At 45.5% G+C, this 13,167-nt stretch overlaps 2 protein-coding genes across 4 annotated transcripts in view; both read left to right on the top strand.

Moving 5' to 3' along the window:
* Window positions 1-1,830: 1,830 nt before the first annotated feature.
* Window positions 1,831-3,177, top strand: LOC143521820 (uncharacterized). The gene is made up of 7 exons (XM_077015191.1): window positions 1,831-2,013; window positions 2,159-2,229; window positions 2,299-2,475; window positions 2,561-2,601; window positions 2,677-2,733; window positions 2,936-3,067; window positions 3,150-3,177. The coding sequence occupies exons 1-7, from the start codon at window positions 1,841-1,843 to the stop codon at window positions 3,165-3,167; spliced, it is 669 nt and encodes a 222-aa protein (XP_076871306.1). The 5' UTR covers window positions 1,831-1,840; the 3' UTR covers window positions 3,168-3,177.
* Window positions 3,178-7,761: 4,584 nt separating this feature from the next.
* Window positions 7,762-13,167, top strand: part of nbeal1 (neurobeachin-like 1) — a 56,151-nt gene continuing 50,745 nt past the window's right edge. For all 3 annotated transcript variants that reach the window (XM_077015164.1, XM_077015163.1, XM_077015162.1), the window contains exon 1: window positions 7,762-7,899. In XM_077015164.1, coding sequence (XP_076871279.1) covers window positions 7,849-7,899 — 51 coding nt within the window. In that variant the 5' untranslated portion in view covers window positions 7,762-7,848. The remainder of the gene's footprint in view (window positions 7,900-13,167) is intronic.

The following is a 13,167-nucleotide window of genomic DNA, read 5'->3' as shown; positions in this document are numbered from 1 at the left end:
GTTGGGGGATGGTGATGGGGTGGGAGAGGTGGGGTGGGAGAGGTGGGTTGGGGGGATGGGGTGGGGGTATGGGGTGGGAGAGGTGGGGTGGGGGGGATGGGGTGGGAGAGGTGGGTTGGAAAGTGTGTTTGTTCCAAAGTATCCTTTTGTTCTCAGTGAAGAAATCTAAACCTCATAGAAGACAACTCTGTGAAGGAAAACCAACCAGTCCATCAACGGTGTGCTGTAAATTTACCCTCCCAACTGTCTCTGAGCTTCAAACTCCTCCCCCCACTCATCCTCACTCCTCCCCCTCACCTCCTCTTCCTGCCAGGTGGCAGGGGGATTTTAAAGAAGCCTTTTTACTGTTGAATTAATCAGTGTTAACTGTGATGCACTTTTCAGTGATGCAGTTTCTGTGGTAGCTATATGAGCCAATGTCATGCATCAAATACATTTGTGCATAATTTTATCAAAATTGCTGTGCTTCTTTGACTTGAAAATAATTTAATCTCAAATGTGTTTGTCATTGAATTAATAATAATAATAATGAAATTTCAAGTCCCGTTCTGAGGTTAATTTACATGACATAATACTATAAAATATGGAATTTATGTCTAATGCATTTTTAATGTGTACAGCAAACACACATTGTTCACATCATACTGAATTGTACACATGAAGTAGTCAAAATCATATCCTGCAATCCTGGATTCACCAGAATAGTAATGGGACTCGCACTATGATGTCATAGAGAAGATGGAACGCACACCTGGGACGTTCTACACCCGTCCGCCAGAATGTGCTACTTTGTAACTGTGGAACAATTTGTTAAGTAAGAGGAGTTAAACGTTCCTTAGTGCTACTGTGTATTCCACGGGTGCGGCCCACGTGCACAGATGTTGTGTTATACGTGTGTTCTAAAGCGGGACGTTCTACCAAAGTGAGCAGTGAGATGACCAGCATCCTCTTCATCACTGAGGTCCCGACATGCTGTTATTAATGTCATTCAGTGGGTGTGGCTTATATCAGCTAAACACACAACACAAGTGACCATGTGCTGAGTGGTTGACTGGACTGTATGTAGTACCAATCCATGCCTGGTCAGACAGGAGCAACACAGGTGACAGACTCGCACAACAAATGATGTGTGAATGTGTGGGAGAGCACACAAAAAATGAACCTGCTCATGTTTTAGCATGACTGCATCTAAACATGGTTAAGGACCATGAAAAAAGGTTAGGAGGATGAGAGGCTGTGTGTGTGCGCGCAAGTTATTATTTCTATATGGGAAATAAGTACACGTCCTCAACATCTTCCAGGGACAGAGGCACGAAACACAAACCACGCACCGTCCCACATGAGTCAAGCACATATCCAGCTCCTCATGGAATAAAATAGTCAATTACATTGAGAGACCAACTAATCAAATCCATTTTCTTTGTTCAAATTGTAGTATATGTATAGAGTATGTAGTATGTTGTGATTGGTCATATTGAGATAATAAACAAGGTGTTGAGACTGAGCAATATAGTAAAACACATCCATAAGCACTGAAGAGAGCATATGGTTCTGTTCTTTCTCGTGGCTATTTTCAGATATTACAGTAGCAGATCTTACTGCTTCTTCAACAAGGTCTTCCTTCCAGAGGGGTATTCCAGAAAGCAGGTTCATCAAACTCCAAACCTAATCCTGAACTCTGAGTTGACTTACCTCTCTGCATCATACTCAAGTTTTCAGTTCCACAGCAGCTGATCTGAGTTAGGTTACTCAACACTGTGTAGGTTGAACCCAGCTGAAGCGCGTTCATGATTACCTATAAACAGGCATTCTCAATGGTGTGCTGAAACAGGGATTGAACATGGAGATGAATGAGGGAACACACAAGGCGTCATATTTCACCCCCATTGAGCAGGAAATATTAATGTCTGCGTATGCAGAGCATGAAATCCTATTCAGGCATAAAAGCAATTCAGCAGCAGCAGCAAAGCAAAGGGACTCGGCTTGGGCAAAAATTGCTGACAGAGTAAATGTGTAAGTTAAAATAAAAATAAGAACTTACAACAATACACTTAGTGAAAGGACATGGAGAAGTGTTTTAATTAATTTAATTGTTTATTATTATCTAAACATTTTCTTTGTCTTGATTTGTACTTTTCCTTTTTTTTTATTAACCTAGGTGTAATCCAAGTGGGATTAAACGCACATGGCAGCAAGTGAAGATGAAATATAAAAACCTAGTCCAAAGTGGTATGACTTCTACACTACCTAATATTTATCAAGCTATGTTTGCCCTACAGTTGACTTATGGTTTTGTAGCTAATAGGAAAAGGGCTGAGGTAAGAAAAACAGGAGGGGGGCCACGACCGCCACCTTTAACCCAGGCAGAGGAGCTGGCACTTCCAGAGAACAGTGGGCGGCCCATCACTCCTGGAATCACTGGAGGGAGCTCATCTGAGCCATCAACCCCCCAGGACACACCTCATTACGTTAAAGGCTTGTTCATTACATCCATTAGTTCCTAGTTCATAAACCGTGAACTGCATTGATGTTCTAAACATGTTTAATGCCTTCTCCCCAGTGATTGGTGGTGTGGTGCAACTAAATGAGCCTCCTGCAATTGTAAGTTATCTTGATGTTACCAAATCTTGATGTGTATAAATGTGTTTAACAAAAAAAATCTAATTCTTGTTGCAGGATGATGAAACAATCTCTGGTGCCTCAGAATGGGAGGATCCTTGGAGGCATATGGAGGTACAGTATGTGTTAGTAGTATTTCATTTGATTAAACATGGTAATGTGACTGTCTTATAACAATGTTACTGGTGATGAGGAAACATCCACTTCTAAATCTCAGCTTGGAACAGTAAGAGTGCTTGTGTCCCAACAAATATCAAAACTACTTGGAACACAAAGCTATTTATTTGAGCATAACTGTGTTTGTCTCTATTTTCAGATGGCTGTCCAAGATTTATGCAAGGCTCACCTAAAAAAACAAATTGAGAAGTGTGATCTTCAAAAGGAACACACAAAACTGCAAATAAAACGGACAAGACTGGAAATCGAGTTGCTGGAATACAAATTAAAGGTGGGAGTAGTTGCTGTGAGTGTTTTTACCAAGAATAAGGACGAGAATTCACTTGACTATTTATTTATTTATTTTTCTTCAGGAAATAAAGAAATCATAAACAACTTAAATTGTTCTCAGTTTATATTGTAAAGGGCAGAAGGGGAAGGGGGTTGGGGTTCCCTCATCATTTATTTGGGGTATGGCAGGATGTTGCTCCCTTCTTATGGTGGCAATACCCCACACGCCACTGTCACATGCCCTCTCTGGGGTGACCCTGAGCCCCTGCAGACACGGACACTTGGCCTTGAGGATCCCCATCGTCATGTCAACCCTTGCTCTTGGGCTGCAGAGGGCCAGGTTGTAGCGTGACTGGGATCCAGGGTAAGGTGTCCTCAGATATGGCAGGCAGGGATACCCTCTGTCTGCAAGGAGGATGCCGTCATATTTTCCTATAAGCACGCAGAGGTTTAAAACTGAAACGATATAACGCACTAAATGTGAACCACACCCATAGCTAAAGTGCCACAAGCTTACCCTGATCAAATTTACTGTAGAGTGCAGATTCTTGAAAGATCCTTGCAAAATGCACAGAGCCTGGACATTTGGTTTCAACATTGGTAATAATGTTTAGCATCACACATTATCTTAATGGAGGAGAAAAGTTTATGTATTAAATATTAGTACCTGTATATTAATGCTGTGGAAGGATTTTCTGTTTACAGAATCTCCATTTTCGGCAGGTGCTTTAATTGGATTGTAGGTTACATCCATGCATCCAATGACTTGGGGAATCCTAAAATATTTAGTTAAAACTTTCCGTCTTACCCACGTACACGCTAATGCTAGCACAGCCATCCTTGCTGACGTCACCTAGCTCACCTGTGCCTGTACACACACCTCACCAATCTTCACAACACCATGACGTTCCCAACACCCACCACTTCGCCACACACCTCAGCACGCCATCCCACTACACAAACATTTTTACTCACCTGAATGAGAGTAATGTTCCTGTTTTAGACCAATAACTCCTTCCTCAATATGCCCAGTTTCACTGGACACTTGCCAACCTTGAAACACAAACTCAAAATACCTATCTGATAAATTACTGGCAGGCAAATGTCTTATCAAGAAGTTTTAACCAATGTTCATAAAAACAAGCATAGCAGGCATGTTTTAATCCTAATGTTAATTTTGGTACATTTAAATAACCTGCCCACTTAGGTTAGTCACCACCACATAAACACAGGAGGATCGCTTATCCAGGAACGCGGCTGATTTGAACTAACTAGCTAACGTTACCTAGCTGTACATATTGATATGGCTTCAGAGTACCAAAATGTTCAAGGACCAGGGGCCTCATGTACTAATGGTGCGTAATTGTTAAATTACTTAAGAGACAGCGGCTACACACTCAAGACGTGGTTGATGAGCCCCCATTGCAATCCACAGACTGACCGCGAGCGGAGATACAATTATCTCCATTCTTGCACCTGGACAAGACTGGGGGATGCTCGTGTATCGGCCAGAGAAGGGGTGTCGTATTGTGGCATGTGGAGTCCTTTACTAAGTTGCGCACAGGTATGCCGAGCCATTGTTAGAGGTGGTGGAGCAACCAGCGGACCCAGAGCCAGGACACATTAATGCACAGCCTAACCCAGGTGCCATACAAGCAAGGAAACAAATCCTAGCTACAATATAAAAAGGTAAGGGACAGCATTAATTTTTATACCAATTCTTGAGTTGCTGATGCTAATGAGCACATCACTGATATTTTTTTAGATATGTATTAATTTCACCGATTCCCCTCACAATTTCGTCCTGTGACTGCAGGACAGCCGTTGTCAGGACACGGCCGGTTGGACGGACGTCAGCTGCTGGCTGGTGGGGCGCGCTGGAGGTCTCCGTGATGCCAGATGTACCAGGGACGCTGGAGGAGCGTCCCACGTCTGTGGCAGCAGGCTGAGACTGCGTGTCCTCTCCGGTTTCAGTCCCTGAAAGGGAAATAAAACGTGTAAAAACAAAAATGACTGGTATGCTTTCAGCCCTTCTGTGCCGTTGCGTTTTGTTACAAGGTGTCTTGTCACCTTTCTCTCTCTTCATACTGTCACTTATTTGAGTCTCCTTCTCCAGTGCCGTTCCCTGGCCCATCTCAAGTTTTCCTCCACCTGCTTTACTTCCTATCCGTTATACATTTATTTTGTGAAAGTTTTTGTTTGGTGCTGCATTTTGCCTGCTTGGTTTCGTTTTCCGCGTCTTTTGAGTTACCTTTGTTACTTTTCTCCCGTCTCTCTACGGTTGAGTTTTGCTTTGCACGCGTTGAGTTTTCCTCGTTGTATGTGTGTTGGTGTTTTTACACGCGGTGTGTACGTCCCCATCCCCACCGCGTTACACACTTTTATTCTTATGTCACCAGTATGAAAACATAATATGGACATGTGCAACCAACACTGACTTATAGAAATGAATACTTACTTTGTGTACAATCCGAATCCCCCACACTGGGATCCACCACGCCGGTCAGGGCCATGTGGTACCCGCAACTCTCTGGTCGGGTTCTTCCTCCCGATCCCGCTCTTCAAAAACGGCGGGAGTCTTCTCTCCTCAAACGCGCATGCGCGGATTCAAACGCGATATACCACCATTACAATTTACTTGGCATTCTTAGGTTTATGTGCGGTGAAAATAAAGCATTTAAATAGTATGAGTAAATCTATAATAAAATGTACTCTTTCCACACAGTTCATTTTATTACATGATTGAATTGTATATTTTTCTTTGTCTAGTATATTCTAGTTTTCATTTCATCTTAATATTACAATGTAGAAATTACGACCGTTAGTTTAGTAGATTTTATTCTACCACAAAGTTTTTTTTTCTCAGTGTATGGTTTCCTAAATCCTCCAGGAAAACAGCAAAGATGGCTTTTCACCTCTGGGTTAATTAATTGCTTCCATTTTAACTTGGCAAAACTTGGTGGTCTCTTTAAATAAGTCATGATTACAGTTGTTGTATATATTGCATTAATGAGCCTTAGAATTAAATTAATTTCACATGTTTTACTGTTTTTAGTGACGGATTATGCAAAATCTTCCTCGAGATTACGAGCCTCGTCCGGGATCTCACGTCCTGTCACGGAGCACACGTCACCCAGCTGCAGTCACGTGGGCAGGACGCACGCCGCACACAGGATTAAATAAATAAACACGTAAATAAATAACGAACACGCATCGATGGTGGTTTCATTGAACACAGAAGTATAACCCACGGGGAGGAAACGTTTAGATAAAGCTGACCTGGGTTTTGTGAAAGTCTTGTAAGTGGGAGAGCATTTCTGGATGATAATGAAAATGTGGATTTTGACCAATAGATGGCGCCATGTCTCAAACAATCGCCCGACATTTTCAGCATGTGAAAATATAAAATATGAACTAGATCTGTTATGTAACTTGGCTAATAGTTTGAGTGAAATAGCAATAATATAAGATGGATTATGCTTATCAATTGATAGCGTTGCTTATGAGACAAATATATTGTCAGATATATAAATAATTTTTAAATATTTTCGTCGTCTTTTAGAATCAACTTTGCTTTATTGTCTCCTACTCCTGTACTAGCCTACGGTTATAAAACATCACTCCTACTCCTACATGCATAATTGGAATATTATTAGATATAATAATATGGTTGTAATGCATTAACACGACCACGCCCCATATTCCACATCGGCACCGTAAAGGATGAGGCACTGTCGTAAACTTTGTAAAACGTCAAGGGGGGAAAAAAAACTACCCAACAAACCACCAGGTCGTCGCTCCGCGAGCTCGCGGTGCTGCCCACGGTGCTGCGGGTGAAGAGCAGGCTGCGCCACTGCCGATCAGCTGCTGCGCTCCGCGGTTCTGCTGGTGCCGACCGCGGCGGAGTGAGTCGTGTTGGGTCCGCAGGTTCTTCATAGGCTGCGTGTGTCAGCGGGATTACCGGGTACCGGCGCCGCTACTACGTACGTGAACTAACCGGGTTACCGGGGCGACCCGCTTCTCTCCACTCACGTTAGTGGATTAGACGATACTCAACGTTAATTGTCGCGAGCTCGACCCGTCTCTTGATGTGGCACGAGCCTAACACTGCTATAATAACAACAACAATAATAATAATAATGTAATAATAAACCTAGAGACGAGCGTCACGCTACGAGTAACTTTGTGTCCGGTTGGTGTTGGACAGTGCAGGACTATTAGACAACAGCGAGTGTGTGTCGATGCCATGTAAACATCAGCTATGAGCTGGATCCTGTGTGTGTGTGTGTGTGTCTTTATCCTGACATATTCTAAGTGTCGCACAGTGATCCCCAGTGTTTGGTAACATCTTTCTTTGTATGTGAATAGCTTCGGACTCCCCGTGTCCCCCTGAACGAGCAGACGGGCGGACAAGGAGACCAGTACTCCCATTCCAGCAGAGACCAGTACTCCCATTCCAGCAGAGGGGACAAAGTGCAGGTTGAGTCGCGGGGCGGCAGCAGGAAACCGGTCCAACTCATCTGGGCTTCATAATCCACGATGGAGCTGCGCGAGGAAGTTCTGCCCGTCAACACGCCGCGTCCACGGACATAATCACGGGATCTGTCGCGGCTCCGGCGAAGAGTTCGGTCCATAAACTGCGAGATAAACAAGGAATTTAAATGTACCGATGCGGCGGCACGTGATTTCTCTTCCGTCACGTTTCCCGCTGGAGAGAGTGGGTGGACTATGTGAACACTGACCGGGCCGGGACCGAACCGTGCACGTGCCTGCAGACCTGCCATGGCCTCGCGCGAGCGCCTGTACGAGGTGTGGGCGCTGTACTGCAGTAAGGTGAGTGTTGGGTTGGGTTGGGGGTAACGCTATTGTGTTATTAAACATTACTGAGCTATGTCTTTTATGCTGTAATGTTGGCCGTTTCCGTCCGATCACACATTCTGAGCACTTATTCAGGGCGCTCACGTCCTTTAAGTGACATGTTGAGTGTCCTGCTACGTTACACCGGGTGTCTGATGGTTTCCAGTGTTTCGATGTTTGATTTGTCATAAGTCACGCTCACCAACTTTCCCCGGGTCACCACCCCCGGGTCACCACCCCCGGGTATGAATGGACAGCCTTCTTCACGTGGTGCAGGTCCCCGTGAATCACGTGACCCCCGGTAATTAACAAGATGAGTAACTTGACCACAGCATGCAGAGGCGCGTGCACGGTGGCCGGAGTGTCGGTTTTGAATCGGTTATGCTGCGTTAGGTTTCTGTGTTATTTCTGACACGAGTTGTGTCTCCGGAATGTCGATACGCCGAGCTGATTGTTTTTACACAAACCAGCAATGTAGCTTTGTCACCGAACAAAACTGCTATTTTATAAACGAAACTATTTTATTCGTAGTTTAAACTCTGTCTCGGGGACTACTGGCGTTCTGTGCACAACATCTCAGCAGACATGTCATGGTTTTAACACCAGTGTCCGTGCGCACCAGAGTCACCAGAGTTATGAGCAAGCACAGTAGCACTTTGTAAAACTGGTGTGCGTGCGTGTGTGTGTGTGTGTGTGTGTGCTTTCTCCTGAATAGGACCAGACTCTTGGCTCTCCTTGTAAGAGGTTGTATGTTCATGTATGCTGCTTGTGTGTTGTTTCATGATATTGATCTTGCAGTTGGTGGAATGTGACATCATGTAGCAGACAGTTGTTTTCATACATCTGGTGTGTTTACATGTGTGTGATTCTGCTGTCAGTAGTGTGACTCTGCTGTCAGTAGTTTATGGATGTGCTGTGTGTGTTGCCTCTTTCCACGGTTGGATATCCTGTCAGCCCTGAGCTGCTGGAAGGGCCCCAGTGTCTACCGAGTGCCAACAGTGTCTTGCTGGTGTGTTGCATCAGCAGAGCTGAGCGGAGGCTGTGCGTGTAAGTGTTGTGAAGGCCGTCTGTGGACGGAGGGACGCGGGGCATGGTGAGAGCCTGCTGAACCAGCTCCTGGGAGGAGGACGAGGAGGGGATTGGTGGGGCTCTTCCTCGCTCCTCCTCATGGTGCTGCTGGTTTTTGAACTGCGCTCTGGGCATTTCAGCTGTGGTGTTCTCTGTCATGTATTAAAGTTGACCTTGGAGAGGTGAAGTATCACAGAGAGCCTCAGGATGCCATGATCTGGAACCAAAAACAAATTAAGGATAAATGATTGGGCTGTTTCTCAGGGTTGGGGTCAGGGTTTGGGTCAGGGTCAGGGTTGGGGTCAGGATTAGGGTTAATAATAACAATTAGCAAACGTTTCTGTACTCTGACACAAAATTAGCTTTTTGACTTTTCTGCCAATGTCAGGTAAACAACTAAGGGGTAAAAAGTGGACCCAGCCAATCACAAGCTTTTCTTGATTTTTTTTTCTTGATTTTTCTTTGATTTGTTGACATCGTGTAGTCAAGATCACAGTGAGTGTGGTGATCTAATTTCTGATGGATGGATGTGATACAGCTTCACAAGATTACTTTTGTCTGGTTTTAGTCAAATGGTCATTGGCTGGTGTTATTTTAGCCACAGGGATATTATGGTGTTATTTTGAATCATGGCTGTACAGTAGTTGGCAGGCTGTGAGGTGTTTCTGGGAACGTCTCCATTGTGTGACCTCCAGCCCAGTCTGTGTCGAGGTGCACTGGTTCTCCACTTTTGGTGGGCCTTTCTGACCCGAGTGTGTGCGTCCTGTGAGGAATCAGAAAACAGTGGCACAGACCATAACTAGTTCCATCAAAGGAAAATATAAAGCCCTGTGTGACCATCTCCAGAGAGAACAGGTTCAGTGTGTGTGTTTATAACATTGGCACCATCCCTTTACCTGAGAGTGCAGGTTCAGTGTGTGTGTTTATAACATTGGCACCACCCCTTCACCTGAGAGTGCAGGTTCAGTGGGTGTGTCTATAGCATTGGCACCACCCCTTCACCTGAGAGTGCAGGTTCAGTGGGTGTGTCTATAGCATTGGCACCACCCCTTCACCTGAGAGTCCAGGTTCAGTGGGTGCATTTATGGTGCAAGCTCCACTTTTTGCCCTGGCGGTGATGTGATTTTGATAGGACCCTTTTAATTAGTTTCTGTTGATCTGTGTGTTAGAGCCATGGAGGAGAATAGCAGACGAGACCTTTCTCTGGGAGGAGTGGCCTTTCATGCAGTAGGAGTGGCCTTTCATGCAGTAGGAGTGGCCTTTCATGCAGTAGAAGTGGCCTTTCATGCAGTAGGAGGGGCCTTTCATGTAATAGGTGTCTGTCTGAATAGACATGCACTGATTTTGAATTATTTAGGCTAATACTGATAATTAACACATGGCCGATACCAAAATTAGTAAGCAATAACTTTATGCATTGTAAAGCAAATAAAAACTATAATGTGTACATGAAGAGCAGTGGGTGTAAGACACGTCAAACTCTGAAAATGGATCATTCATTACAAGTAGGCTGTAGTTTACGTACAGCAGGCTGTCTACTAAATGCAGCATATCAATAATATCACACTGAGAACACAGATGGCCAGAGCAGTGATGTAAAGTGATAATGAAGTGATGAACGTGAGAGGATGGAGGGAGCATTCCTGAATAGTGTGTGTGTGTGTGTGTGTGTGTGTGTGTGTGTGTGTGTGTGTGTGTGTGTGTGTGTGTGTGTGTGTGTGTGTGCGCGCGGCTGGAGCAGGTCTGACTCTACCCTCTCACCTGGTTAGGTTGGTTAGGCAGGATTGCCCTCTGAACCTTGCTTGTCCTGTAGAATGAGGTTGTTTAAACACAAACACACACACACACACACACAGTCACCTACATGCCATGTCGTGGGAAGGTCAGAAACCTCACAATGAAGGAATGTTCTCTCAAAAACATTAAAAGTATATTAGAAGTCTACAATGTGTTAGGTGAGATTACCATGAAAGGAACTACAGTTCTTTGTGTCTGTGTTGATGGACCTGTTAATTAAAAGTAAATAATAGATTCTCTCTCTCTGTCTCTCAAATCAAATGTGCTTTAATGGCATGACAGGATAAATAATACCAGTGTTGCCAAAGCAACTACAATACAGTGCTTACAGTATATGTGTAGCATTAATATACAATTGAGTAAAGACATCAGACATTTCCGTGTCTGAAACAAACCCCCCCCCCTCTCTCTCTCTGCCCCCCCACTATGTATTTTTCTCTCAGACTGAGGATTCTAAAAATACATAATGGCACAGTGATGTCAGAGGTTATGAGTGTTTGCCACTCCTCTGGTTTGGGGTGTGTATGTGTTTGCGTGTGTAGGTGTGTATGTGTGTGTGTGTGTGTGTGTGTATTGGAGGATATACTCCACCCACCATTCATCCCTCTGTGGGTGTGAGAGAGAATGATTGAATGTGTATGTATCTGTGTGTGTTAGAAGAAGGGGAGGGTGGGAGGAGAGGAGGAGGAGGGTGGGAGGAGAGGAGGAGAGGAGGAGAGGAGGAGGGGGGTGGGAGGAGAGGAGGAGGGGGGTGGGAGGAGAGGAGGAGAGGAGGAGGGGGGTGGGAGGAGAGGGGGAGAGGAGGAGGGGGGTGGGAGGAGAGGAGGAGAGGAGGAGGGGGGTGGGAGGGTGAGATGAGGAGGAGGGGGGTGGGAGGAGAGGAGGAGAGGAGGAGGGGGGTGGGAGGAGAGGGGGAGAGGAGGAGGGGGGTGGGAGGAGAGGAGGAGGGGGGTGGGAGGGTGAGAGGAGGAGGAGGGGGGTGGGAGGAGAGGAGGAGAGGAGGAGGGGGGTGGGAGGAGAGGAGGAGGGGGGTGGGAGGAGAGGGGAGATCAGGGAAGGATGTTTACACAGTTGTGGTCTCATGTCCAATGAGTAGCTCCCTCTTTCCTCACAGTAGCAGCATGTGGAGTGATGGGGAAGAAACTTAAACCCACTCCAGTTTAGTCTGAAACCCAGCTCATAGGATGAGAGCTCCATGCCCATGTGACTGGGTCATGTGACTGGGTCATGTGACTGGGTCACAGCTGCTGTGTGGCCAGGGTAAGCTAGGGGCTTCACCTGACCCTGCATCTCCACTCAGCTACGCACCCTTCACTCCGCCCTCACTCCGCCCTAACTCCACCCTCACTCCGCCCACACTCCGCCCCCAGACACTGCTACCTTTGTACTTTTCATACTTTTGTTTACGTTATGATTGTATTGACGTAACCTCATTGTAAATACGGCAATTTATACTGTGAGCAATTAAAAGTTTCAAATGTTATCTTGATTAATATTTCTAGTAAAGCTTTTAAAGTGGGAGGTATTTTCCATTGCAGCCTATTAAGATCTTACCCGTTTGACCGTTCATGTAAAGGTCAGCTGATGAGCAGAAAGTAACGTGAAGGTCTGAAGGTCTCCAGGCTTACTGGAAGGTTGTGTGTGCTGAAGGAAGATCCCACAAACACACACTCACACAGAGCCCAGAAATAAACAGGGTGTGGTACCTTCGCCAGCTCCAAGACCTCAGTGGGCATCTCTGTATAGCCGGGTGCTACACACACAGTGCTGCTCCTGCCCCCCCACATACAGCTGTTCCCTCAAACACACACACACACACACACACACACACACACACACACACACACACACACACACACACACACACACACACAGTGCTGCTCCTGCCCCCCACATACAGCTGTTCCCTCAAACACACACATACAGAACCATTTTCCCAAACATACACACAGCTGTTCCCTCAAACACACACACAGATTCCCACACACACACACACACACACACACACACACGGGCTGGTCTGGTGATCTCAGCAGGGGGAATTTGTGTGCACAGAGCAGTTTCTTGTTCTGGAGCTGTGATGTAGAGCCTGAGGGAACACACACACACACACACACACACACACACACACACACACACACACACACACACACACTCAGTCTAGAGCTGTCCAGTGTTGATTGATGATGTTAGTAAGAGAGTGTAGCTAGAATCTCGATTGTATGTGTTTTCAGGAATGTGTGTGTTGTCAAGAATGTGTGTGTTGTCTAGTGTGTGTTGTCAGGAATGTGTGAGGCAGGTTTCGCATTGCTCCATTGCTGTGGGGAATGTGATCATACCTGTTTGACAACACGCACTCACACACACGCAAGCAAGCCA

The sequence above is a fragment of the Brachyhypopomus gauderio genome, chromosome 8, assembly GCF_052324685.1.
Source record: "Brachyhypopomus gauderio isolate BG-103 chromosome 8, BGAUD_0.2, whole genome shotgun sequence".
In the NCBI taxonomy this organism is placed as follows: domain Eukaryota; kingdom Metazoa; phylum Chordata; class Actinopteri; order Gymnotiformes; family Hypopomidae; genus Brachyhypopomus; species Brachyhypopomus gauderio.
This window is presented reverse-complemented; position numbering and strand designations above follow the sequence as displayed.

What these genes read in the sequence shown, in the direction of transcription:
- LOC143521820 (XM_077015191.1), top strand. Translation starts at nt 1,841, where the DNA reads ATGGAGATGAATGAGGGAACACACAAGGCGTCATATTTCACCCCCATT. An exon ending in TAAAAACCTAGTCCAAAGTG is followed by an intron (nt 2,230 to 2,298) that starts GTATGACTTCTA and finishes ATGGTTTTGTAG; the next exon opens with CTAATAGGAAAAGGGCTGAG. An exon ending in ATCCTTGGAGGCATATGGAG is followed by an intron (nt 2,734 to 2,935) that starts GTACAGTATGTG and finishes CTCTATTTTCAG; the next exon opens with ATGGCTGTCCAAGATTTATG.